Genomic DNA, 26,353 nt, shown 5'->3' on the forward strand with positions numbered 1-26,353 from the left:
GCAGAGAGCAGATCCTCACATAATGAGTTGAGATTCAGGGAAGGACCTAGTGTCATAGCTGCTGGGGTCCAGGCAGATGATCAAGATCGGGGCTCAGATATGAGGGAAAACAGCAATCCTTTGAGGAAAAATGAATTATAAGGTGGGGCTGGGTTACGGAAAGAAGGCAGAAATCATTGATCAGAACCAGAATATTAAGAATGGAGGCTGCAGTGAGAGTCCAGGGTCCCCAGAAGGGGATAAAGGGAACTTTGGTGCAGGTAGCAAGACAGGCATCTAAAGATCCCAGCTACAACAGTGTATCTTGTTTTGCTGTCCATAAAAAAATGGTGTGATCTTCCCAGAGCACATAAAACTTCAAATTCCTAGATGGAATAATTCCACTTTTAAAAGACTATCTCCAGAGAAATGACCCAAAGGGGAAAAATGCATAAAGCTATTTCTAGAAGTTCATTTCATCATGGCAGGCAATTGAAAGCAAGTCACAGAAAAACCATTGGTGAAGCACACACAGGCAGTTTTCACATGGTAGTCATTAAAAATGTTAAACTGGACTGCTGCATGGAAAGGCTTATTGAAAATAATGTTAAGTAACTTTTCATGAAATTATCGATACACACTAGGGAACATATACAAAAATGTTTATATCTGCCTTGTTAAGGATCAGTGGAAGATGCCAAGTTTTATATAATTGGCGATGGCTTAAGTTTTGTGAGATATGCTTCCTATGAGGCCATTAATTCAAGCTGAAAACTTCTATTGTTCAGTAGAACACAAATACATAAAAGCACATTAAACATATGTTCAGGTTACTGGATTATTATTGTTACCATGTTTTTTTAGAGACAGGATCTTGCTCTGTCACCCAGACTGGAGTGCAATGGCCTGATCATAGTTCACTGCAGCCTCAAATTCCTGGGCTCAAGCAATCCTCCCAACTCAGCTTCCCAAGTAGCTTGGACTATGGGCCTGCCTCATCACACCCAGCTAATTTTTAAATTTATTTATTTTTATTTATTATTTATTTATTTTTTGACATAGAGTGTCACTCTGTCGCTCAGGCTGGAGTGCAGTGGTGCGTTCCCCGCTCACTGCACCCTCTGCCTCCCAGCTTCAAGCGATTCTCCTGCCTGAGCCTCCTGAGCAGCTGGGACTACAGGCACCCGCCACCATACCCAGCTAATTTTTGTAATTTGAGATGGGGTTTCACTGTGTTGGCCAGGCTGGTCTTGAACTCCTGACCTCAAGTGAACCACCCGCCTTGGCCTCCCAAAGTGCTGGGATTACAGGCGTGAGCCACCACACCCGGCCTAATTTTTAAATTTTTTGCAGAGATGAGGTCTCACTGTGTTGCCTGGACTGGTCTTAAACACTAGCTTCAAGTGATCCTCCCATCTCAGCTTCCCAAAGTGCTGTGATTACAAGCGTGGGCCACCAAGCTGGCCTAGTTTAATGAATTATTATAAAGAAAATGCCTTTCTAATCATGACCTATGTCAGGAACTAGAACCTTGCCAGCCACCAGAAGTCCTCCACCTTTCCCTCCTCTCTCACAGACCCCTCTCTCCTCCCTAAGAGGAAGCCCTTTGCCCAGTACTCCTTTTTTATGGTACTTTTTATGGGCACAGTTCCTTACTTTCCTTTATAGTTTTATCATCCAAGTGTGTGTCATTAAACACTACAGCATGGTTTTTTACATTATTTTTTACTTTTATTTTTTATTTTTGAAGATGGAGTCTTACTGTCACCTGGGCTGGAGTATAGTGGCGTGATCTTGGCTCACTGAAACTTTCACCTCCCAGGTTCAGGAGATTCTCATGCCTCAGTCGCCCGAGTAGCTGGGATTACAGGCACGTACCAACACACCCAGCTAATTTTTGTATTTTTAGTAGAGACTGGGTTTCACCATGTTGGCCAGGCTGGTATCGAACTCCTCGCCTCAAGTGATCCGCCCGCCTTGGCCTCCCAAAGTGCTGGGAGTATAGGCGTGAGCCACCGTGCCCGGCCGGTTGTTTGTTTCTGAAGTATTATTATGATCGTTTAGATTTGAACATTCTTGATTGGTTTCAATTAATTGCAGTTATCCTCGCTGAAGCTCAAATCCTGCACTCTTTGGCTTGACTCCAGAGTCTTACGAGCTTCCTTTCTATCTGGAATGATGGGATGTTCTAGGTTCCTCTTGAATGTTCTGTGCCCCAGACCTGGAATCAGCCATTTCTCCAGGAAGTCCTGGTTTCTTGTGTTGGAAGTGGAACTGGTATTTGTGTGCACTGGGAATGCTCATTGTACTGGGATGACTGTTGTTTCTAGGTCTTTTTTGTGGGCAGAGCTGGGAAATATATTGATCTTTTTAAAGATAAGATACCTCATGAGTTTATACTGATACTTCTAATTAAAATTCAGAACCAAGGGTGTTTAATTCTTCAATATTAATGTTTTAACTTAAAATACAAGGTTAGTACACAATTTGTTACAAAATTTAAATTAAAACAAACAACTAGACTTAACTCCTAGTTCTAACTCACAGTTCTTAGCCTTTTTCTGTGATCAGCAGACATGAGGTTTCACATACTTTCCCTTTTGTGTCAGAGGCTGGTTCTGTTGGGAACTTTGACCCTACCTGTATCAGATTATGTCACGGGACATATGTAGTTTGAAAAATCCTCTTAGATAATTCCAATGTCCTCCTTCTCTTCCTACCCTACCCTGTTGAGGTCTTGCTCTCATCCCTGGGGTCCCCCTGGTGGCAGCAGGCTTCATAGCCTGGGGCCTTTCCTGGCCTGTTGGGACCTGCCCGGGCCCTGGTTTTCCTCACCCTGCAGTAAGCTGGGGGACATGGCGGGGCAGGGTGAGCGCAGGTCATGTGCTTCTTCAGCTGATTGGTGGCTGTGTGTGTCACAGAGCAGTACACAGTGACTGGGCTGATGGAAGCGACCCAGATGATGGTGGACATCGATGGAGACGTCCTTGTATTCCTGGAACTGGCTCAGGTATCATGACAGGGGAGGGAATCTACAACAGTCTCAATTCTACATTCTGCCTGCCCATTGGCTGTGAATGGGAAGGAGTGGAAGGTGGTCTATGCGGGAGAACCTATCATCGGACTGGGCTCTTTGACTATGCGGAGCCCATCTCCTCCTTCATGCCAGGAAGCAGCTGGGGAATTCCCTGGTGTACCCGGAGGGGAGGTGGCCAAGCAGGGAAGGGATGAGGCTTTAGGCAACAGTAGGGCCGGGGAGGGAACCCCAGGCTCAGGCTTACACATGGTTGCTGCCTGCCTGAGGTCATTTAAGGGGCACTGAGGACTCTCCATCTGAAATTAACCGCCTACCCCCTTAATCCCAAACAAACAAGCCAAATCTCCCACACTGGCCTTCACGGTGCCAGAAATTCAGCCACCGAAGATTAGCGTGTGGAGTGGAAGCACGGCTCACGCAGGGCTTGCAGAAACCCCTGGGAAGGCAGCTCCCTCAGCTCATTGTCAGTGCCTCCATGCAGGCTGCCTTGATCCCGGATGCGGAGGAGAGGGAAGTCATGTAGGGTGAGATCTGAGGAGGGCAGATGCAGTATGAAGCCACCACATAGGGCTCTGGTGTCTGCAGCGAGGATGCCGGGAGTGGGCAGAACAGAGGTGAGACGATGGTGGTGCTGGCAGTGGTGCCAAGGAGCCTGAGGCAGCATCATCCTCCTCAGTTTTGTGTGGCCTTGCCTCTGGCACAGGCTCTCTAGAACTGCAGGGCCTCTGCCTGTCCTGCACCAGAGCTTCAGCTCTGAAAGCAGCTGGAGGTATCTATGCAGACCCTCTCCCCTGGGGATTTCAGTACAGACGCTCTTCCCTTCTGTCCCCAGTTTCACTGTGCATACCAGCTGGCCGACTGGTGTCTCCACCACATCTGCACCAACTACAACAACGTGTGCCGCAAGTTCCCCCGAGACATGAAGGCCATGTCCCCAGGTGAGCATCGGGGCCAGCCCTGGCAGTACCTGCTGCCCTCCCCTTAGGGGTCCACAGCTCCCACGTAATCCCAGGGACCTGGAGGCTGCCAGTAATCCTTGACCTTGGGGCTGGGAGCAGCCTGCAAAGGAGACTCCAGCCAAGCCAAGGGGCCCCAGGAAAAGTGCTGGCCTGGAGGACAACTCACCCTGCCTCTCTGGGCTTCTCATTCTCAGAGGTATGAAGAGGATACTGGACTAGAGTTGGTAGATTTCAGACTTTTCTGGACAGAATACCATAATAAGAAATACATTTCCTCTTGTGACCCGGGACACATATAGGAAAATATATACATCTTTTTAATGCTGCTCATGGCCCACTAAATTGATGGTACAACCCAGGAATGGGTACAGGCCACAGCTTGGACCACCCAGGTCTGGGCATCCTCCGAGGCCTCCTGTCTCTTCTTGATTAATTTCTTAGGCCCTAGAACTCAACAGGAACTGCACAGGCTCCAGGGAGAGGTGTCCCTGGCCTCCCTGAACTGTCTGCCACTCTTTCCATGGGGTCCTCTCTGGGCTCCCTCCACTCTGCCGTGACCCTCCTCCCTGCTGCTGTGTTTTTGCTGCATGCTGCCAAGTCTCCACCCCGATCTCCTTTTCACTACTACAACACTTTAAAAAAAATTTTTATTTATTTATTTTTTTGAAACAGTCTTGCTCTGTTGCCCAGGCTGGAGTACAGTGGCGCAATCTTGGCTCACTGCAACCTCCGCCTCCTGGGTTCAAGCGATTCTCATGCCTCAGCCTCCCAGGTAGCTGGGGTTACAGGTATCCACCACCATGCCTGGCTAATTTTTTGTATTTTAGTAGAGATGGGGTTTCACCAGGTTGCCCAGGCTGGTCTCAAACTCTTGACCTCAGGCAATCTGCCTGCCTCAGCTTCCCAAAGTGCTAGGATTATAGGCATGAGCCACTGCACCCAGCCTAGCATTTTCTTTCTAAAGCACAGGTCCAATAGCATCGCTCCCTGCTTCCAGACCTTCCATTGAAACAGTAGTCTTCCATGGCCCCATACCCTGTAGAATAAGGCCAGCCGTTCCTCTGGTCTGCTGCTGTGTCCTGCTGTGCCCTGACTCCATATTCCCCCTTGGAACCTCAGCTCTGGCCAGAAACTTCCACTCTCATCCCCTAACCATGCTGAGTATCTCCTGGCCAACATTCGCTTACCCCTTCTCCCTTATCCTTCGCCTCTGTTTCATTCCGAACGCACAAGAAGCCCTTGTCTAGGTCGCCCCCGTCTTTGGAAAGGAACCCACCTGGAAAGGCCTTCCCCAGTGCTGCAGGCCTTGTGGGGGGGTGGGGCTGGTGTCCCACGCTCCTCTTGTCCCTCTGCCTCCTTTCTAACCAAGTTGCGCTGCTCTCTGCTCCAGAAAACCAGGAGTATTTCGAGAAGCATCGGTGGCCACCTGTGTGGTACCTGAAGGAGGAAGATCATTACCAGCGGGCACGGAAGGAGCGTGAGAAGGAGGACTACCTCCACCTCAAGCGGCAGCCCAAGCGGCGTTGGCTCTTCTGGAACAGTCCGTCCTCCCCGTCTTCCTCAGCAGCCTCCTCCTCGTCCCCGTCTTCCTCCTCGGCTGTGGTCTGAGATGCTGCCACCCTCTTCTGACCCTGCTGCTGTTGTCCCCATCTGCCCTCGCCCCTCTGCTCTTCCGCATCACCCCATCCACCTTACAGGGACCAGGGGGCCCACGTAACCAGGACCCAGAGGGTGGAGCTCTTCTTACCAGCCACCGTGGCTCAGCCAGAGAGGAGCTGAGCCCTGTGGAGCAGAACGGGAACCATCTGCAGAGGTCCCCAGACCCAAAGCAGGACAGGAGACAACTGCTTGGAGGAGCCAAGAGCCCTGGCATTTTATCTCTGGGTTTGAGAGCCCTAGAGTCAAAGGGAAAGCCTCCCAGCCTCCAGGGCTTCTCTGTGTGTCCTGGTCGCTGCTCTGGCCAGGGAGGCAGCCCCCCTCCCAGCAAGCAGAAGTGATCCTCGAGGGTCCTGCCCCTGTTGGCCATGTCTTTCCACCGATGGACTTGAGTGTTGCATTTGTTTTGTGGGCATTTCCACACGAAGCCTACTCACATCCTCACTGGAGAAGTCAGGGTAGAAATTGAGACTTCAGAGCCCAACTCAAGGCTTCTACATCCTGGGGTGCAGCTGCAAAAGGCCACATGTGGAAAGGCCTGTATCCCGCCAGCGTCCCTCCGTCCCAGGGGGCTGTGCTGGCACAGACCCGAGAATGGGGACACAGGTCATTCAGAGCTCCGGGCCTGGAAGCAGTGCCTCTTGGTGCAACAAGAAACTTCTCCCTCACCCCCTCATTTACCCTCAGATTTGGAGATGGGAACCAACGGAAGCAGCTGGGACAGGTGGAGAAGGAAGTAGGAATGAGTGCACGGTGACCCCGTGCTCCTCAGGGCCCTCCCCTGCCTCTGGGTGGCACTGCTTTTTATAGGGTGGGGCAAAATTAGCAAAAAACAAAAACCAACGACAACCAAACTGAAACCGAAACAAAAAATCACCAACAAACACTCTGTCCTCTATCCCTCCAAAGAATGAAAATCAGAAAAAGCCCCTGCCTAGCTCACATTTCTATAAACAGAGGCCCCCATGATAAGGAGGTGAAGATTTAGGTTGCAGAATCGACTCCAATGCCTTTCAGGAAAGGACTCGGCACTTCTCTGACTGCAGAGGCCCTGACCCTGCCAGCTGGCTCCGAGGGCAGCACAGGGGCCTGGCCTCCAGAGGGCTGGTGATTGAGGGGCCCGGGCTGGCGGCAAAGAGGGGTTTGGTCTCGGGGCTCAAATGGCACCAGACTCTTGCTTTTGCCCATCTGGAGACTGCAGGCTCCCTTCCTTGCCCTCAGAGGGTGCTTATGGTGGGTGTTATTGGGGGGCTACAATAGGGGCCAAAGGTCAGGGAAAGGGGCACGGACCTGTAGTGAAAGGCCACAGGACACAGCCTTATTACTGCTGGGGTGGGATAAAGGGAAGGAGAAGAGGGAGAATGGAGCAGGAGGAAAAGCAGAGTTGGTCTAGAGAGGAGGAGGGCGGGGCTGGAGGAATGTGGGGGATTGAAACTAGCTCCCAGCCCCCATGGGGCAAAAGCTGGCCCACAATTGCCCCTTTCCGTTTTCTAACCCCGACTCAAATTTCACCACCCACACCCTTTTTAGGTGTAAAAGATGGAGTCCCATGGAGGAGGGGCAGAGCCAGGAGGCAGTGGGGCTGTGGGCTCAGAGCTCAGGAGCGGCCTCACCTGAGAAAGATCTTCTAGCCGAGAGGGCCTGGCCCTGCGGTGGGCTCCAGGAAAACGCTGGTTAGGCCTGGGATTGAGCTAACCCGAAACAAAGGCAGCCGGCAGGACCTAACGACCAGAGGTTAAATCCTCAACAAGAGAGACCAGGCGGCTGGAGGACAAGTGGCTCTAACCCTGGGGGAAGCCATGTTGTCCAGGCCCAGGCCCCTCCAGGACTGTGGCTGCCTCCCCTCCACGGCCTCCAGGGCGGCTGGCTGGAAAGTCACGCGTGTGCTGCCCTCTACAGGCTGCTTGGCCTCCCTGCACCTCAGCGCAGCCCAGGGCTCCAAGTGAGGCCCAGAAGCCCATGGGCAGGGCCGGGGGGATCGAAGGGGGAGCCCGGAGCACCTCCACCTCTGGGGAAAGCGGACCGCGTGGGGGCACGCCTGGGCTTCCCGGAAGCTGTGGACGAGAGGGAGAGCGGGTCCTCCAGGGCAAGGGGAACGGGAAATAGGTCTCCTAGGTGCCTGAAGGGCTGAGCAACCTGGGTACCCTGGTGGGGATGCAGGGAAGGCTGGGGCATAGAAAGCGAAGGTCGGCCCAGGGCTGTAAGAAGCCGTAGGAGCGTGACCACGGGATTCCCCGAGAAACAGGGCCGGCCCCCCAACTTCAGGGACCCACCGCCCGTTCCCCGAGAGCTGTCGGAACCAGATGCAACCCGGCAGCCCAGAGAACACTCCTGGGAGGCTGTGGGTGAGCCAGGCCAGCACTGGTGTCCCTGTCCCCAGAGGGAGGAGCAGGCAGGAGAAAGAGGGGAAGGAGGTATGAATCCCAGTCCCCAGGAACCTAGCTCTTTAAACTCCAGGGAGTCGGATTCAGGAAACACCCCCAGGAGGCCAAGCCTGAAAACAGAGGGGAGGGAGGAAGGAAGGAGTCCCAGCAGGAGCACAGCCCTGGCTTCCTGTCACTCAGAGCTGATTCACAGGAGGAGAGGAGGTTGGGGGGTGGGAGACAAAAACCACACCTCTTTTTATATAAGGTTTCATATTTAATTTGGTCATGAATTCATAAATACATAAGTATTTTGTACACAATGTGCTTCCTTGTATTGTTTGTATTATAACACATTTCAAATAGGGACCTTTGACAGGGCAGAAGCATGAAAGGATACCAACCACGAGTGACACACTGTACTATGGCTGTCCTGTGTCACATGCTATTTGGCCTGGGGATATAGCAAAGCTTAATGTAACTAAACAACAAAAACCCCCCAATTATTTCATGTTGTCAGGAAGCTTACTTTAAAAGAATAGCTTGGCCTGGCGTGGTGGCTTACACCTGTAATCCCAGCACTTTGGGAGGCGGAGGTGGATCACCTGAGGTCGGGAGTTCGAGACCAGCCTGACCAACATGGTGAAACCCCGTCTCTACTAAAAATACAAAAATTAGCCAGGCGTGGTGGTGGGTGCCTGTAATCCCAGCTACTCCGGAGGCTGAGGCACGAGAATCGCTTGAACTCAGGAGGCGGAGGTTGCACTGAGCCAAGATCGTACCATTGCACTCCAGCCTGGGTGAGAGAGTGAGATTCTGTCTCAAAAAAAAATAAAAATAAAAATAAAAGAATAATCTTAAACACTGATAAGGCTGACACTCTAGATGCATCTTCAAGGAAGGCCTCTGTGGAAGGGACAAGGGAGCTGGGACCAGACTGGCTCCTTCTGAGCCCTGAGGCTGAGCGTCCTGCACAGAAGGCCCAGCAAAGGCAAAGACCAGGAGGCAGCAGCACCCTGTGCCTTCCAGAAGTACAGGGGACAATGAGTGGGAAGCCAGAAGGAAGTGGAAGAGGATGGAAGTGCTAAGACCAGAAAGGCCACCCCCTCCTAAAACTCCACAGACACAACAGTCTGAATGTGTGATCTTCAGGCAATTCTAACTTTGTCCCAGCCAAACCAGTCCCGGAGCAAAACACACAATGCCTTGAGACAGAAAAGACCAAAAACTCCTGGAATGACTATCTGCATAAATGATCCTTCCATGACTGAAATACTATGGAGAAGGGGTTGCTGGAAAGAGGCTGAAATGGTTACTGAGGTCTTAAAACGATAATATAACAGGACACAAGAAGAAAACCTTAATGCATCAGCCATTCTAGGTCCTGTTGCCACAGTGTTTAAGAATTGATATTTCTGAGATGAGTCAGATGCTTACAGAGCGGCCAAGGTCCTCAAGTAGGGAATCTGTACCCTAGAAGGCAGCTCAGGGGCTCAGGGTGACAGATCACCAGAAGTGAGCCGGGCCATCTACTCCTGAGATGGCAACCATTTCACATCATTCCCAAGCACCATCTACTCTTCCCCCTTGATGCCATGGCAGACGTGGGTGACAGATTTTGTCCTCTCTCTCCTGAGCCCAAACAAGGCTCAAGTTCACTTGGGATATGACATAGACCCTAATGTTATGTGTGATCTAACCCATCTGCCTCCGTCCCAGCCTGTCCATAGATGGGGGCTACGGGTGCAAATGAGACTGCCCAGGTAGGGACCAGCCATACACAGGACTTCACATGGATCCAGTTCTTTGGTCCCGACTCATATGTAAACAACTACCTATAAATAATACTCATATACTTGTAAGGTTATCCAGTTCAAAAGATTGGCCCCTGTAGAAGTTGCCAGTCATTGAAACCAAAGTACATCTGAGGGAGGGCTGGAACCCAGACAGTGACATCTTACAGGGGACTTTTTCTTCTTCCCCCATTGTATGTCTCCTCCTTTTATGTTTATCTAATCCATTCACATAACTATGTAAACAAGTACATTTACTAAAGTTTCTTCATGTTCGTAAAATAATAACATACAGAATTATAAAAGTAGAAAGGTAATGCCAGGCGTGGGGGCTCACGCCTCTAATTCCAGCACTTTGGGAGTCTGAGGTGGGCAGACTGCTTGAGTCCAGGAATTCGAGACCACCCTGAGCAACACAGAGAGCCCCCATATCTGGACAAAATACAAAAAATTAGCTGGGCGTGGTGGTGCATGCCTGTGGTCCCAGCTATTTGGATGGCTGAGGTGGGAGAATCACTTCAGCCTGAGAGGTCAAGGCTATAGTGAACCAAGATTGCACCATTGCACTCCAGCCTGGGAGACACAGTGAACTGCCCCGCACCCTCCGCCGAATAAAGGTTCATATCGTATAGTATCAAGTGAAGTTGGACATCAACTGCGTAGATGCTACGGCAGATGGATCTTACCATGTAGCCCACATAAATAAATAAAGCGTTTACGTTAGGATAAAAAAGTGCCGTGAAAACAATGACATCCCAAACCAAATCTCAAAGTACACACAAACATAGAATGATCCAGACATTTCCATAGTGTCCTTATTATCACATGCAGCTTATAAAAGTAATTCCAAGTGCAGTGAAAAGTTACAGGATGTTCCATCCACTGGGTGATGTTGGATGGGAGAGTTTCTTCCAGTACCAGTCATGTGACAATTGTGGCAGTTTCCTACTGGCTGGAGTCCAGTTGGGCATTTTCCCAGAAAAAAGGTAAACCAGGGAAGGTCTGACTTCCTGATAAGATTCACACTCAGGACATGGCAGAGTCTACATTACCTTCTAGATACATGAACTTTCCGGAGCTCAACAAGTGGTCCTCAATCTTCTGCTTGGCAAGTCTCTCTCCCAGCGTCTCCAAGGCATCCAGCAGGGTGTGGACAGAGGCATCCCGCCCGGTTTTGTTGACCCACTTTATCAGCATCGTGTACAAGGTGTCCCTGTGGCCCGCTGCCTCAGCTTTGGCCACCTTTATCTCATTGTCCATGAGGCCCAGCTTCCTCATGAGCGGCTCCCAGGAGTCAAAGGGCACGATGACTGCAAAGTCATCGAAGCACTGTCTCAGAGCTGGTGGGGAAGGCCACAGAGACAGCCAGGTGAGTTGGGACTCAGAAAGGGCAGAGGATCCCACATCAGGCCCAGAACCCAAGGCGGGGAACCTGGAGAGCCCCGTGTGCAGGCAAACCTGCTGCTCCAGCGCCCACCCGCTTCCCATCCACAGAGAGCGCGCCCACACGGCCTGGCCTCCCCCACACGCAGGGCACTGCAGGGAGTCAAGGTCATCAGAGAATCAGCCCTCACACAGGGCTGAGGACCCACCAGGGGAGGATGGATGGACCCTACAGAGGCAGAAAGTAAAGTGGGTAAGAGCCCGAGGGAGGGAGACACAGTGGCTGCAGCGGGAGCTCAGAGGAGGGAGGAGGCTGCCTGGGCTGCGCTTGTCATGGGAGCAGGTCCCAGGGTGGCCATATCTGCATCTGTGGAAAGCACAGGGCCTGGACAGGCCCTGTTTTCACCCACCTCAGCCTCACTTCCTGGGACTGGGGCAGAGCTAGGTGGAGGCAAACAGACTCTGAGCAAGAAGCGAACCCAAAGACCAAGCAACGCTGCCCAGATCTCGGGGCGATGAGGGATTAAATGAGACCTGTGTGCAACATGATGCACCTCGCCGTCCTTAGAGATAGACAGGGCCAGGAACACGAGGCTATATTTTCCAACAGCCTCATTTTAAAGAACATCAGAAACCAGTGACATTCATTTAAATGTATGGTACTGAATATATTTAAAATATAATTTAATATACAATCAATATACAAAAATTATGAGTGAAATATTTTCCACTCTTTTTTGCATTAAGTCTTTGGAATTCGTATGTAGTTTACGCAACAGCTCTGCAAATTGGGCTTAGGCACAGGTCAAGAGCTCCTTAGCCCACTGGAGTTAGTGGTGCTGTGCAGGACAGGCCAGCCCCTCAGGAGGTCCTCGGGGGGTGTGGGGGGCTATATCAGGCCCTGAACAAAGGAGGAGAGAGGACGAGGGGATGGACAGAGTCATTAGGGTCAATGGTAGGGTGCAGAGAGGATGAGGTAGAGTGGGGAGAAGAGATGGGAGAAGACAGTTTAGGGTCCAGATGGTCTATAGCACAGGACCCACGGCTTCCAGCATGGAATACTCTGGAAGAGCCCTCTCACCTATGGGGACAGCAATTAGGACCCTGTCCCTATTCCCTCCATTCCTGCTGCATCTCCAGGAGCAAAACACTTACTCTCAGTGGGATCACCTTCATTCACTGGAACCAGCAGCCTCCTCCTCTGAGACCCTTCAGCTTCTGCCAGTTCCTGTAACACATAGTAGGGAATGTCCTGGTCAGAGCCAGGAGTCCTGCAGTCCAGTACTGACTCCGATCACCAGCCAGCCCTGAGACCTGCAGCACGTCACTTCCAGAACATTGTTCTGAAAGTTCTGGCAACAAGACAGGAAACAAAGGGGTAAGACTCTCGGAAGGAGGCCGATACAGCAGTCAATATTTTAGATTAGGAGTGTATATTTTTAAAACCCCAGGGTTTAAATTGTAATACTTAAAAGTGAATATGTCCTGATGATTTTTTTTTTTTTTTTTTTGAGACAGAGTCTCACTCCGTCTCCCAGGCTGGAGTGCAATAGTGCGATCTTGGCTCACTGCAACCTCCACCTCTGGGTTCAAGAGATTCTCCTGCCTCAGCCTCCCAAGTAGCTGGGATTACAGGTGTGCATCACCATGCCCAGCTAATTATTTTATTGTATTTTTATATTTTTAGTAGAGACAGAGTTTCACCATGTTGGCCAGGCTAGTCTCAAACTCCTGACCTCAGATGATCCACCTGCCTCGGCCTCCCAAAGTGCTGGGATTACAGGTGTGAGCCACTGCACCTAGCCCTGATGAATGTTAAAACACATAGCAGAGGCCGGGCATGGTGGCTCACACCTGTAATCCCAGCACTCTGGGAGGCTGAGGTGTGAGGATTGCTTGAGCCCAGGAGTTTGAGACCAACCTGGGCAACATAGCAAGATCCTGTTTCTAAAAATAAAATCAAAATCAAAATAAAATAAAATTAAATTAAATTAAATTAAAATAAATAAAATAAAATAAAATAAATAAAATAAAATAAAATAAGCTGGGTGTAGTGGCACAAAACTGTCATCCCAGCTACTCAGGAGGCCTTAGAAGGTCAAGGCTGCAGTGAGCCATAATTGTACCACTGCACTCCAGCCTGGGTGACAGAGTGATACCCATCTCAGAAAGAAAGAAAAGAAAAGTAGCAGCAGACATAATAAATTAGAAAATGGACTTACAAGAAGACCCAAAATGCAAAGAAACAGCTTTGATGAGGAATAGGAATAATTTATCTGAAAAAAACTCCCAAATCTTGATTGAGTCATAATAAAACACTTGACTTGAAATACTATCTTCTTTGATAATAAAATTGAATGGTGAAAGGATCTCAATCATTCCTAGAACCATGTATTAATTTAAATTAATATTTTTTAAAGTCTAGTGACTATGTGGGCGGGGGGTTGCTGGAGAAAATCTTATAATTCTAAATTTTATCTAATTCTAAATTATAAGATGTGTAAAAATAATTTTGAAAACATATTTGCTGTCTAAGATATTAAAGCATATTAGACAGTTTTGTTTGGTGTTGTATATGATATAATCCTTTTCATGTCAATACCACATATATACATATGCATTTATGTACCTAGATGGTATATGCATAAAGAGTTTAGCAAAGAATCGCAAGAAATTACCCACTGTAGTTACCTGAAATAAGAAGGGCCAGAAGGCTGAGAAAGAGTGAAGAAGGCTCTTGATATGATCAAGTTTTTTCATGCTCTGGTGGATGTGTGGCTATGGGTGACCTGCTTTCAAAAAATGATCAGGCCAGGCATGGTGGCTCATGCTTGTAATCCTAGCATTTTGGGAGGCCAAGGAGGGTGGATTGCCTGAGCTCAGGAGTTCGAGACCAGCCTAGGCAACATGACCAAACCTCGTCTCTACAAAAAATACAAAACTTAGCTGGGCACGGTGGCACATGCCTATAGTTCCAGCTACTCAGGAAGCTGAGGTGAGAGGATGACATGAGCCCAGGAGGCAGGGGTTGCAATGGGCCAAGATCGTGCCACTGCACTCTAGCCCAGGTGACAGAGCAAGATCCTGTCTCAAAAAAAAAAAAAAAAAGTTCAAAGTCATTAATAAGCATGGAGGAAGTATTGGCATTGTTCATTTGTTTCCTTTTAAAATCTCTTCTCTTTATTTAAAAAGAAAGTGGTACAGATGCAAGGAAGAAACAGAAACAGTCTAGGTGGAAGAGATCACTGCCCATATAAACATTTGACATTTTCAAGGATAAGATCTAGTTTTGTTTTAGTTTTAAAAAAGAGCGAAGAGGAAGAGAGAAAAAAGTAAACATTTGACATGTAGCAAAGGAGGTGGCAAAAGGACAAAGGCAGAGGAAAAAGGAAGAATTGGTTGCTAAACGGGCTTGGAAGAAGGAAACAGAGACTCAGAATAATTCAGGGAGTTCCTCAGCTTATATTGAATCAAAAATTCAATTCTGTTTAGATTATATTGCTGTATGTTAAAAATCAAATCATTAAAAATAAAACACTGCAAGAAACTGGATAGTCTCATCTTATGTTCGAGGGAAGGACTTTCAGTGCTTACAAGCAATGAACAATAAATGTACATACAGATTTCCCGCCTACTCAATATCATATCAAAACTGATGGATTGATATGAACTGATTGTGTGCGTGGGTCCAATACAAAAAGCCCTTTGTGCACTGACTTGGAATCCTACTTTTTAGAAGCTGCCCTACAAACCTTGAGATATGTTCAATGTAATAACAATTTCAGAGTAAATTTAAAACTCCTGCTGTTAAAAGAAAGGGCTCCCTGAGTTCTGTTAGGAGCACATGATGGAGACTGTGCAGCCTTATTCACTCATCAATGAACCCTATGACCCCCACTCTATGCCTGTGGAGCTCCAGGCTCGGGGGACACAGCAAGGACAGGACAGGGAGTAAGAAGCAGATGTCCTGCAGACTGGCACGGTCACCACCTCAGTGCAGCTGCTCCATCCCCTGCAGTCCCCTGTCTCCTTCAGGTTGCATTTCCCCTGGGCCAGAAGAGCTAAGGCACTGCCCTCTCCCACTGTCTACGAAATCCCAGGTAAGCAGCAGGCCAGGAAGCAAAATGACCTGTCCCCCACTCACCGGCAGATGCTGTGACTCCCCTGGGGACAACGTGTTGACATCTGTCAGCTCTGCTGGCTCCTGGACTTCCATTTCCTGCTCAGGGACCTGGGTGGGCTGCAAGATACTCATGGTCTCACTGAGGGCATCGTCCTCAGCCCCAGGCTGTTGTGGGGAATGTGAGCTCTGGAAAAAGACATTGGGAAGGCAAAGAGACGGCTCAGGAGTCCACACCTAGGGCTCGCTGCAGGGTCCCCAGTATGCAGCTGGACCTGCTATCCCCACCCGCTCTCAATGAGGTCACCACAGGCAGCCCAGACTCAACACATCCAGGACCCGCTGCTGGGGCCAGGCCCCCAGTGCTGTGCTCAGGCAGACACCCCAACCCCAGGGTGCAGGCTGTGGGGTGAGGGTGTCACCTGGGCTGCAGCAGGGCTCACCAGCCTATGTGGTGCTTAAAACAGCCATGTGTCCCCCACAGTCAGCCCAGAGCCCCCAGGCCACTTCAAAGAGTCAGGGCAGCCATGAGGACAATGGGGACCCACCCACTCAGGTTCTGCTGTCCCAGGAAGCAGTTCCTGAGCCCTTCAGCCCCCAGCTCCTGAAGAAACCAACTCACTCTGTCCACATGCTCAGGGTCCCCACCACCACCTAAAAAAGAAGGAGTCTCCTTAGCAGGCGGGGAGGGTCCCATGCAGCACCTCCCTCCCAGAGGACAGTCGGGTGCAGGGGTGGGCTGGGGGCAGGGACACTGGACAAGGAGCCCTGGGACTAGGGACAGAAATGGGGCTACAACTCAGAGACACCCTGAGGAAGGGGGATGAGAAGGGGAACTAGAGTAAAAACAAACACGTGGAAAATCTCTGGTTCTGCTCTGACCAAGGCTGAATAAATCCCATGACCACTTCTCATCCTCACCCTTGTCACCCAGCTGAGGAGCCGACTGCCCCCTGCCTGGCTGAGCCTGAAGATGGGAGGAACTGGCCCTGCCCTCCTGGACTTGGCTGGGAGATGTGGGGACCCCCAGCCCCGGGAGAGGGACTGATGAGACCAGGGTCCTGGGGGATGCACGGGATGTGGGGATGGGGGTGACCACCAAGAGGATAGAGCCAGTCTGGAGGCACTTAGACTTGGGGCAGGGGCAGGCGTTTCTGTCTGTGGGAATAGGGTGGGAGGGGGCAGGGCAGAGAGTGCCCTGTGCCCCCGCCCTCAGCCAGCACCTACCTGAGCGGATGCCTTTCAGGTAAGGAAGGACCTTCTTCCACAGTGAAGTCTTCCAAACAAACACAGCCAAAACCAAGACTACGACTGGAACTATGACTCCTATGATGATGATGCCTGAGAGAGAATAGGGAGAGGCAGGAGTCCCTGGGCTGCTGGTCACGGTCTCCTCCACAGCTGGGGCTTCCCCACTGTGCTTTGTACCTGATTCTTTGTGGTCACATTCGATGTCACTCCAGGGTGTACAATCACTGACCTTCACCATCCCTCTGGGACACCTGGGTACACACAGGGAGGGAGAGGGGGGACTCTTGATGGAAAGCTGGCCAGGTGGGATGAAAGAGGAGCCACCCTCCCTCCTCAGTGTCCCTGAGAAGGCGTCAGGGGAAGGACAGTCTCCTCGTGTCAGCAGAGGGTCCCCCAAGCTCCCTTGTTGAGGCTGGGGAGGGGTCTGAGCACGTGCACTTCAGCCCCTCGGCCTCCCTGCTCTGGGGTCAGAGCTGCAGTTCTAGGAGCCTTCTGTGCTGGGCACACACTGAGCTTCCCTGGGCTGCAGGGGAGGCCTGCGTTAGGAGGAGCCACACTCCAGGGGAAGATCACAAGCCCCTGTGGCCACACGCTGAGTCCGGTCTTCCAGTCAACCACAAAAGTGAGCTCTTGTCCCCAGCTGTCTGCCCATTCCTCCCAATCACAGCAAATACTAGGGGGGCCAGAGAAGAGCAAATTACTCTCGGCCCCTAAAACCCAAATAGGGAAAAGACAGGTCTCACTGAGGGATCAGGGGCCAGGGGTGAGGCCGGCTGGGTGGGCTCAGGTCCTCATGAGAACTTCCAGGAGCTCCACCCATGGCCTTATTATGCCTTTTGTGGGCCATGGGCACTTTTGTCTTTATGGACCCCTGCCTGCATAAAAAATATTAAAAATTACATTTTATTGCTGAATTGGTATAAAGATGAATATAAGCCTGGCTGCATTCTACTCGTTCTTCTCATTTCAAAAGAAATTAAATCATTTCATGGGCCCCTAAAAGTATCATGGGCCCTAAGTCATGGCCTTCTGTGGTCAGTGAACGAGTCAGCTTGGCCAAGGGGACTTGTGCTGGGGAGGGGTGGGAAGAGGCTGCTGCAGGGGGCAGGGGTGGGGACAGGCAGCAGGACCAGGAGGGGCAGCCACAGGCTCAAGGACGCCCCATGGGGGTGCTCTCAGGGGAGAGACAGGGGTACAAGGAGACTTGGGTCTTCTTGGGGTTCCATGGGGCTACTGGGAGCCCCCAGCTGCTGTCTTACCCTGTGCGGCACTTCCGGCACATCTCAGGGGAATCTTCTTCCCGGAAGGTGCCTTCTTCACACTGACACACTGTGTTTCCGGTCGTGGTGCAGGGACTTACCTCCACTTCACCTGATGACAGAGCATAAGGTTTTGGGAATGTGTTTTCCTGATGTGTCCTTTGACCCTTCCTCCCCACCCCAAGACCCTCCTACTCAGCTCAACTCGGTTCGCCAAGGAGTTCTGAGGGCCAGTTTCTGCACCAGCACGCTCGTGGCTCATTCAGGACACCCACCCTTCAGCTGTCACTAACACTCAAGGTCATACAAAAGGACCAGAGTTCATTATTTATTACATTAGATTAGGGGAAAGCATCGTTTAGGGGACAAGCATCATTTAGATCGCATGGCCAGTAGCAAGGGAAGTGCAAGGCATCACCTGAGAGACTGCAAGGAGAGAAGCCCTTGGGGGACCTTCCCCAAGGCCCAGCCTGCCAGGGAGGAGGGAGAGGCCTGAGAACCTGAAGGGTGAGGCCGAGCACCTGCCAGGAGCACACAGCCCAGGGGAGAGAGCCTGGCCCCAAAGCAGACCCGTGCCACCGCTGAGATCCAGCCCCGTCCACTTGGCCAGGCTCATGGCCCCACCCCCTTGCAGCTGACAGTTTAAAAGATTTCCTTATCATGTAGCATACATTATACAAATAATTTCTGTATTATTATTATTATTATTATTAATTATTGAGACAGGGTTTTGCTCTGTTGCCTGGGTTGGAATGCAGTGGCACAATCTCGGCTGCCTGCAACCTCGACCTCCTGGGCTCAAGAGATCCTTCTGCCTCAGCTTCCTATGTAGCTGGGAATACAGGCACGCGCCACCATGCCCAGCTAATGTTTATATTTTTGTAGAGACGGGGTTTCTCATGTTGCCCAGGATGGTTTCAAACTCCTGGGCTCAAGCGATGCCTCCCAAAGTGCTGAGATTACAGGCATGAGCCGCTGTGCCTGGCCTGTTTTATTTATTAAAAAGCTCAAAGACAAAATCGTGGAACAAGGTATGATGAAGACCAAGGTGGACCAGAATCTAGGTCTCCTGATCCCATTTTAGCTACAACTTTTATGTCATCACCCTGCATTCCACCTTTAGGCATGGGGTCCATATGTTCTGTACCTGAATCACACTTGGTGCAGGGCAAGCAGGAAAGGAGGTCATTCCAGTGAGTGCTATAGTCCTGTCCATATTTGCAGGAGATACAATCTCTACTGTCTTCTGAGATATGGTGTCCTGGGAGGGGAGAGAAACGCTGGTGAATGAAATGTCACAGGATTCCCAGAAGCTGGCAGTGGTGGCTGGAGGACTCCTCTTTCAGGGATGTGTGGAACTAAAACAGGGAAATCTCCTTTACCTAGCTTGGTCAGTTCATCAATTCTGCATTTACACACCTTAAACCAGCACTGCCAAAAGAAATATAAGCCACATATTTATTTATTTATTTATTTATCTTATTCTATTTTTTATTTTTGAGACGTAGTCTCACTCTGTCGCCCAGGCTGGAGTGCAGTGGCATGATCTTGGCTCACTGCAACCTCTGCCTCCCGGGTTCAAGCGATTCTCCTGCCTCAGCCTCCTGAGTAGCTGGGACTACAGGCACGCACCACCACACCTGGCTAATTTTTGTATTTTTTTTAGTAGATACAGGGTTTCACCATGTTGGCCAGGCTAGTCTCGATCTGACCTCGTGATCCGCCTGCCTCAGCCTCCCAAAGTGCTGGGATTACAGGCGTGAGCCACTGCGCCCGGCCTATTTATTTATTTATTTATTTATTTAGACAGCATCTTGCCCTACAGCCCAGGCTGGAGTTCAGTGATGTGATCTCAGCTCACTGCACCCTCGACCTCCCAGACCCTCCCTCTCCCCCCACCCACAAATAGCTGGGACTACAGGTGCACGCCACCACACCAGGTTAATTTTTTGTGTACTTTTTTTTATAGAGACGAGGTTCACCATGTTGCCTAGGCTGGTCTCAAACTCCTGGGCTCAAGCGATTCACTCTCCTTGGACTCCCAAGGTGCTGGGAATACAGGTGTCAGCCACTGTGCCCAGCCCATATATGAAATTTAAATTCACACTCAGCACATTAAAAAAAAGTGAGAAAGGGTGAAATTAATTTTAATAATGCATTTTAATTTAATGTACCCCAGATAATATCACTTAAATATGTAATCCACATAAAACATTGGATATTTTACGGCATTTTTTCATAGTATGTCTTCAAATCCTGCGTATATTTTAACTCATGGCACATCTCAATTTGCAGTAGCATATTTCTTTTTTTTTTCTGAGACAGAGTCTTGCTCTGTTGCCCAGGCTAGAGTGCAGCAATCTTGGCTCACTGCAACCTCTGCCTCCCGGGTTCAAGTGATTCTCCTGTCTCAGCCTCCCGAGTAACTGGGATTACAGGCACCTGCCACCACACCTGGCTAATTTTTGTATTTTTAGTAGAGATGGCGTTTCACCATCTTGGCCAGGCTGGTCTCAAACTCCTGACCTCGTGATCCACCCGCCTCACATATTTCAAGTGATTGGCAATCACATGGGCCTAGGGACTACTATATTAGACAGTGCCATCTTAGACCTTTAAAATGCACAGAAGAATGTCCTAATACCTGTTCTGAATGAGCTCCGAGCCAGTGGAAGATACATCAGGAGCAGATGTCATACAACAATGGGAAAAGCCTTCAAAATTAAAGCTCACACCATCAGCCATGGGAAGAAAATGGGAGGAATCTCTATAGAGTCAAAGAATGATCCAAAGAAAGGGGAACTAAAGCTGCCCTGGAATGACGATGTGTTTCAAAATTGGAAAGTGTGAGTCCCGCCAACTCTGCTTTTCTTTTACCAGATTGTTTTTGGTCAGTAAGTCCTTTTTAATTCCATACGACTTTGAATATAAGTTCTTCCATTTTTAAAATAACACCACTGAGATTTTGGTAGGGGTTGCATTTAATCTGTAATTTAACACCATTTTGATCTACGAACATGGAATAGCTTCCTGTTTATTTTGCTTTTTTAAAATTTCTTACAGCAATGTTTGATAGTTTTCAGTGTAAAAGCTTTGCCGTAGCAAAGAACAACCCAAAAAGGAAATTAAGAAAACAATTTCACTGGCAATGACATAAAAACAAATAAAACATTTAGGAATAATATTTAACAAGGAGGTGCAAGACTTTTAAAAAACATTTGTCTGCATATCCAAGAAGCTCAATGATCTCTAAGCAGGATAAGTTAAAAGAGAACTACACTGAGACACATTATACTCAAATGTACAAAAGCCCAACACAAACAAAAAATCCTGAAAGTAGCAAGTGGCCCACTCAGTATGTACAAGGGAACCTCAATAAGGTTATTAGCTAATTTCTCACCAGGAACCGTAGAGGCCAGAAAGGAGTGGGTAACATATTTAAAGTGCCAAAAAAACAAAAACACAAGCATACAAAATCCTGCAACCAAGAATTTGATATCCAGGAACATTATCATTCAAGAATGAAGAAGAAATTAAGACATTCTTAGATAAATGAAAGGTAATGGAGCACATTACTAGTAGATCTGCCCTGTGAAATGCTAAAAGGAATCCTTTAGGAGGTAATGTAATGACATTAGGCAATAGCTCAAAGGCATACGAAGAGATAAAGAACACTGGAAAAGGTAATTATCTAGGTAAATATAAATGCTGGTATGCAGCTACTCAGGCTGCTATAATAAAATACCATAGACCGAGTGGCTTAAACAATAGACATTTATTTATCATAGTTCTAGAGATGGCCACCATCTTGCTGTGCATTCACGTAACCTCTTCCTTGCACACACCAGAAGAGGGGGAGAGAGAGAGAGCGAGCAAGAGAGAGCAAGTTGTCTGGTGTCTTTTCTTAAAAAGGCACTAATCCCATCACGAGGGCCTCATCCTCATGACCTCATCTAAACCCAATTACTTCCCAAAGGCACCGTCTCCAAATACCATCTCATTGGATGGTAATGCTTCAACATATGATTTTGGGGACACAATTCAGTCTATAGCACAGTATTATGGTACATTTGGTTTGTAAATCCTCTTATTTACTTAGATGATTTAAAGAGCAAATGCAGAAAAGAATAATTCCAAATTGATGTTGATAGGCACACAATGTACAAGGATGTGATCTATGACAACAACAAGATGGAGGAGGAAAGACGGAGAAGTACAAGAGCACAGTGTTTGCATACCACTGAAATTATGTTGGTATTATTCAAACTAAGCTCAAGTCCATCTCAGAAAGGGGCCAGTGGGTCCCCAAACCCATCCTGTCTGATTTCCCCATTTTAGTATGCGTAATTGGAATAGACATAGTCAGCAGCTGGCACAATCCTCACCTTCATTCCCTGACATGTGAAGTGAAGACTGTTACGGTGGAAAAGACCAGGTGGTAGCCACCAGATTTGCATTTACTTAAAAAAAATAGTAAATCAAAAGCAATACCAGATGGGCCTGGTGGCTCATGTCTGTAATTCCAGCACATTGGGAGGTCAGGGCAGGAGGATTACTTGAGGCCAGAGGTTTAAGACCAGCCTGGGCAACATAGTGAGACTCCGTCTGTACACACACATACAAAATTATCCAGGTATGACGGTACATGCCTGTAGTCTTAGCTGCTCAAGAAGCTGAGGCAGGAGGATTGCTTGAGCCCAGGAGTTCAAGCTGCAGTGTGCTATGATTGTGCCACTGCACTCCAGCCTGGGTGACAGAGTGATACCCTGCCTGTAAAGCACAAAAAAACAAAAGCAATACAACATTCCTGGAGGGATTGCAGAGATCATTACCACCATCCAGGATGCATCTGTGGTGATTCCCATCACATGCTCATTGAACCTGCCTATTTGGCCTGTGCCAAAGACAGATGGATCTTGGTGAATGACAGTGGATTATCATAAGCTTAACCAGGAGGTGATTCCAGTTGTAACTGTACCAGAGATGGTTTCATTGTTTGAGCAAATCACCACATCCCTGGTACCCTGGTACCTGGTATGCAGGTATTGAACTGGCAAATGCTTTGTTGGTCATACCTGTCAGTAAAGACTCCCAGAAGCAGTTTGCTTTCAGTTGGCAAGGCCAGCAATATACCCTCACTATCCTATCTCCGGGATGCATCAACTCGCAGCCCTATGTCATAATTTAGTTTGTAGGTTTTTTTTTTTTTTTTATTAAACAGAGTCTTGCTCTGTCTCTCAGGCTGGAGTGCAGTGGCATGATCTCAGCTCACTGCAACCTCCACCTCCTGGGTTCAAGCAATTCTCATGCCTCAGCCTCCTAAGTAGCTGGGATTACCCATGTGTGCCACCACAGCCAACTAATTTTTGTATTTTTAGTAGAGATGAGGTTTCACCATGTTGGCCAGGCTGGTCTAGAACTCCTGGTCTCAAGTGACCCATCCACCTTGGCCTCTCAAAGTGCTGGGATTACAGGCGCGAGCCACCACGTCTGGCCTGCAGGGATATTGATGGCCTTTCCCTTCCACAAGATATCACACAAGATGATCCATTACATTGATGACATTATACTGATTGAACCTCATGAGCAAGAAGTAGCAACTATTCTAGACTTACTGGTAAGACATTTGCATGTCGGGGGGTGGGAAATAAATCTGACAAAATTTCAAGGGCCTTCTACCTCAGTAGAAGGACAACAACTAGGAAACAAATTCCTAGTTGTTGAATGATGTGGCACATAAGATATTCCTTCTCTTCTAAGATAAAAGATAAAGTGTTGTATCTGCCACCCCCACCCCCCCACAACCAAGAAAATGACACAATGCCTAGTGTGCTTATTTTGATTTTGGTGGCAACATATTCCTTATTTGGGTGTGTTTCTCTGGCCTATTTATCAAGTGACCAAAAACGTGCTAGTTTTCAGTGGTGCTCAGAACAAGAGAAGGCTCTGCAACAGGTCCAGGCTGCCGTAGACATTTTTGTCACTTGGGCCATATGACCTAGCAGACCCAGTAGTGCTTGAAGTACTGGTGGCAGACAGCAATGCTATTTTGAACCTTTGGTAGCCCACTCCAGGTCAACCACAGCACAGGCCCTTAGGTTTTGGAGCAAGTACTTGCTATCCTCTGCAGATAACTACTATCCTTTTGAAAAACAGCTCCTGGCTTGTTTCTGGGCCTTAGTGCAGACTGAATGGTTAACCATAGGCCATCAAATTACTCTACGACCTGACTGCTCATCGTGAACTGAGTGTTATTTTGCCTACCAAGCCATAAGTTTGGACACATAAAGCCTAAAGTTTCCATTTCCATTTTCAAATGTAATTGGTATATATACAAAATTGGGCTTAAGTAGGCCCTGAAGGCACAAGAAAGTTACATGAAGAAGTGGCCCAAGTGCCCATGATCCCCACTCCTGCAATATTACTTTCTTTTGCCCGGCCTGCACTTATGGCCTCATGAGGAATTCCCTATGGTCAGTTGCCAGAAGAAGGTTCACAGATGGTTCTGCACCACATACAGGTAACACTTAGAAGTGGACGTTTGCAGCATCACATCCACTGTCTGGGATGTCCCTGAAGGACGGTAGTGAAAAGAAATCCTCTAGGCCGGGTGCGGTGGCTCGCTCCTGTAATCCCAGCACTTTGGGAGGCCAAGGTGGGCAGATCACCTGAGGTCAGGAGTTCGAGACTGGCCTGACCAACATGGTGAAACCCCATCTTTACTAAAAATACAAAATTACCAAGCATGGTGGCACATGCCTGTAATCCCAGCTACTTGGGAGGCTGAGGCAGAGGAATCACTTGAATCCGGGAGGCAGAGGTTGCAGTGAGCCAAGGCCGCCCCATTGCCCTCTAGCCTAGGCAATAAGAACGAAACTCCGTCTCAAAAAAAAAAAAGAGATCCTGCCACTGGGCGGAACTCTGAGCAGTGCACCTGGTTGTTCATTTTGCTTAGAGGGAAGAATGACTAGACATGCAGTTATATACTGATTCATGAGCTGCGGTCAATGATTTGGCTGGACAGTCAGAGACTCAGAAGGAAAACTGATAACAAGGAGGTCTGGGGAAGAGGTGTGTGGATAGACCTCTCTCAATGGGTAAAAAAAAGTGAAGATATTTGTGCCCCATGTGACACAAATATCTTCATAAAAAAGTGATCTTAGCAGGGAAGGATTTTAATAATCAGATGGATAGGATGACCTGTTCTGTGGATAACAGTCAGCTTCTTTCCCAGCCACCCTTGTCACTCAATGGGCTCATGAACAAAGTGTGCATGGTGGCAGGGATGGAGGTTATGTATGGGCTTAACAATACAGACTTCCCTCACCAAGGCCAACCTGGCTACAGCTGCTACTGAGTGCCCAATCTATAGGCAGCAGAGGCCAACACTGAGTCTCTGATATAGCACCATTCAGAGGGTCAATCTGCCAGCTACCTGGTGGCAGGTTGATTATTACACTGAACCATTTCTATCATGGAGGGGGCAGCATTTTTACTGGAAGAGAAGCTTATTTTGCACATAGACTTGCCTTCCCTGCATGCAATGCTTCTGTCAAAACTATCCTCTGTGGACTCACAGAATGCCTTATCCACAGTCATGGTATTCACACAACATTGCTTCTGATTGAGGGACTCACTTGATGGCAAATGAAGTACCCACTGTAATGGGCCTGTGCTGATGGAATTACTGGTCTTACCATGTTCCCCACCATCTCAAAGCTACTGGCTTGGTAAGATGGTGGGATATGGCCTTTTGAAGACTCATTTACAATGTCAGCTGGGTGGCAGTACCTTGAAGGGCTGCAACAAGGTTCTCCGGGAGGCTGTCTATGCTCTGAATTATCCTCCAATACATGCGGTTGTTTCTTCCATTGCTAAGATTCATGTGTCCAGGAATCTAGGGGTGGAAGCAGGAATGGCCCCACTCCACATTACCCTCAGTGGCCCGTTATCAAAATTTTTGCTGCTTTATGCTTTGCTAGAGCTCTGAGTTTCAGAGGGAGGAATGATTCCATGAGGAGACACAACAGTGATTCTGTGTAGCTTGAAGTTAAGACTGCCACTTGGCCACTTTGGGCTCCTCATGCCTCTGAATCAACAGGCAAAAACCAGTTACACAAACCCTGCTGGCTGGATTGACTGATTCTGACCACAAAGGGGAAATTGAAGGGGAAAGTGGACTGTTATTCCACCATGGACATAAGGAAGAAGATGTCTAGAATACAGGAGATTCCTTAGGGCATCTCTTAGTATTACCATGACCTGTGAGTAAAGTCAATGGAAAACTACCACAACCCTATTAAGGCAGGACCACTAATAGCTCAGACCCTTCAGGAATAAAGGTTGGTTGACTCTACCAGGCATAGAGCCATGACCAGCTGAGGTGCTTAGTGAGGGCACAGGGAATACAGAATGCACAGCAAAAGAAGCTTCTTATAAATATCAGCTACAATGACATGACCAGCTATGGAAACACGGACCGTAATCGTTATAAGTATTTCTTCCTTATTGTGTTATGTGTGTGTGTTTATGTGTAAATATATGTTAAGCAAA

The 26,353-nt window shown here is 48.7% G+C and overlaps 2 protein-coding genes across 5 annotated transcripts in view; one reads left to right on the forward strand and one right to left on the reverse strand.

The window, feature by feature from the left end:
* The window catches only part of RHOBTB2 (Rho related BTB domain containing 2), a 25,453-nt gene extending 17,136 nt beyond the window's left edge, over positions 1 to 8,317 (forward strand). The window contains exons 8-10 of the mRNA XM_055295669.2: positions 2,901 to 2,989; positions 3,849 to 3,954; positions 5,366 to 8,317. Of these exons, the coding sequence (XP_055151644.1) occupies positions 2,901 to 2,989; positions 3,849 to 3,954; positions 5,366 to 5,583 (413 nt within the window). The 3' untranslated portion in view covers positions 5,584 to 8,317. The remainder of the gene's footprint in view (positions 1 to 2,900; positions 2,990 to 3,848; positions 3,955 to 5,365) is intronic.
* The window catches only part of TNFRSF10B (TNF receptor superfamily member 10b), a 52,681-nt gene continuing 34,578 nt past the window's right edge, over positions 8,251 to 26,353 (reverse strand). For 2 of the 4 annotated variants that reach the window (XM_055295673.2, XM_063610802.1), the window contains exons 3-10: positions 18,948 to 19,061; positions 17,801 to 17,912; positions 16,719 to 16,792; positions 16,518 to 16,631; positions 15,913 to 15,944; positions 15,315 to 15,479; positions 12,326 to 12,398; positions 8,251 to 11,127 (exon numbers count right to left, since the gene is read on the reverse strand). In XM_055295673.2, the coding sequence (XP_055151648.1) occupies positions 10,814 to 11,127; positions 12,326 to 12,398; positions 15,315 to 15,479; positions 15,913 to 15,944; positions 16,518 to 16,631; positions 16,719 to 16,792; positions 17,801 to 17,912; positions 18,948 to 19,061 (998 nt within the window). In that variant the 3' untranslated portion in view covers positions 8,251 to 10,813. Of the gene's footprint in view, positions 11,128 to 12,325; positions 12,399 to 15,314; positions 15,480 to 15,912; positions 15,945 to 16,517; positions 16,793 to 17,800; positions 17,913 to 18,947; positions 19,062 to 26,353 lie in introns of all 4 variants that reach the window. The other 2 variants (XM_055295672.2, XM_055295674.2) reach the window with 1 other exon arrangement.

Source organism: Symphalangus syndactylus, chromosome 10, assembly GCF_028878055.3.
Source record: "Symphalangus syndactylus isolate Jambi chromosome 10, NHGRI_mSymSyn1-v2.1_pri, whole genome shotgun sequence".
In the NCBI taxonomy this organism is placed as follows: Eukaryota; Metazoa; Chordata; class Mammalia; order Primates; family Hylobatidae; genus Symphalangus; species Symphalangus syndactylus.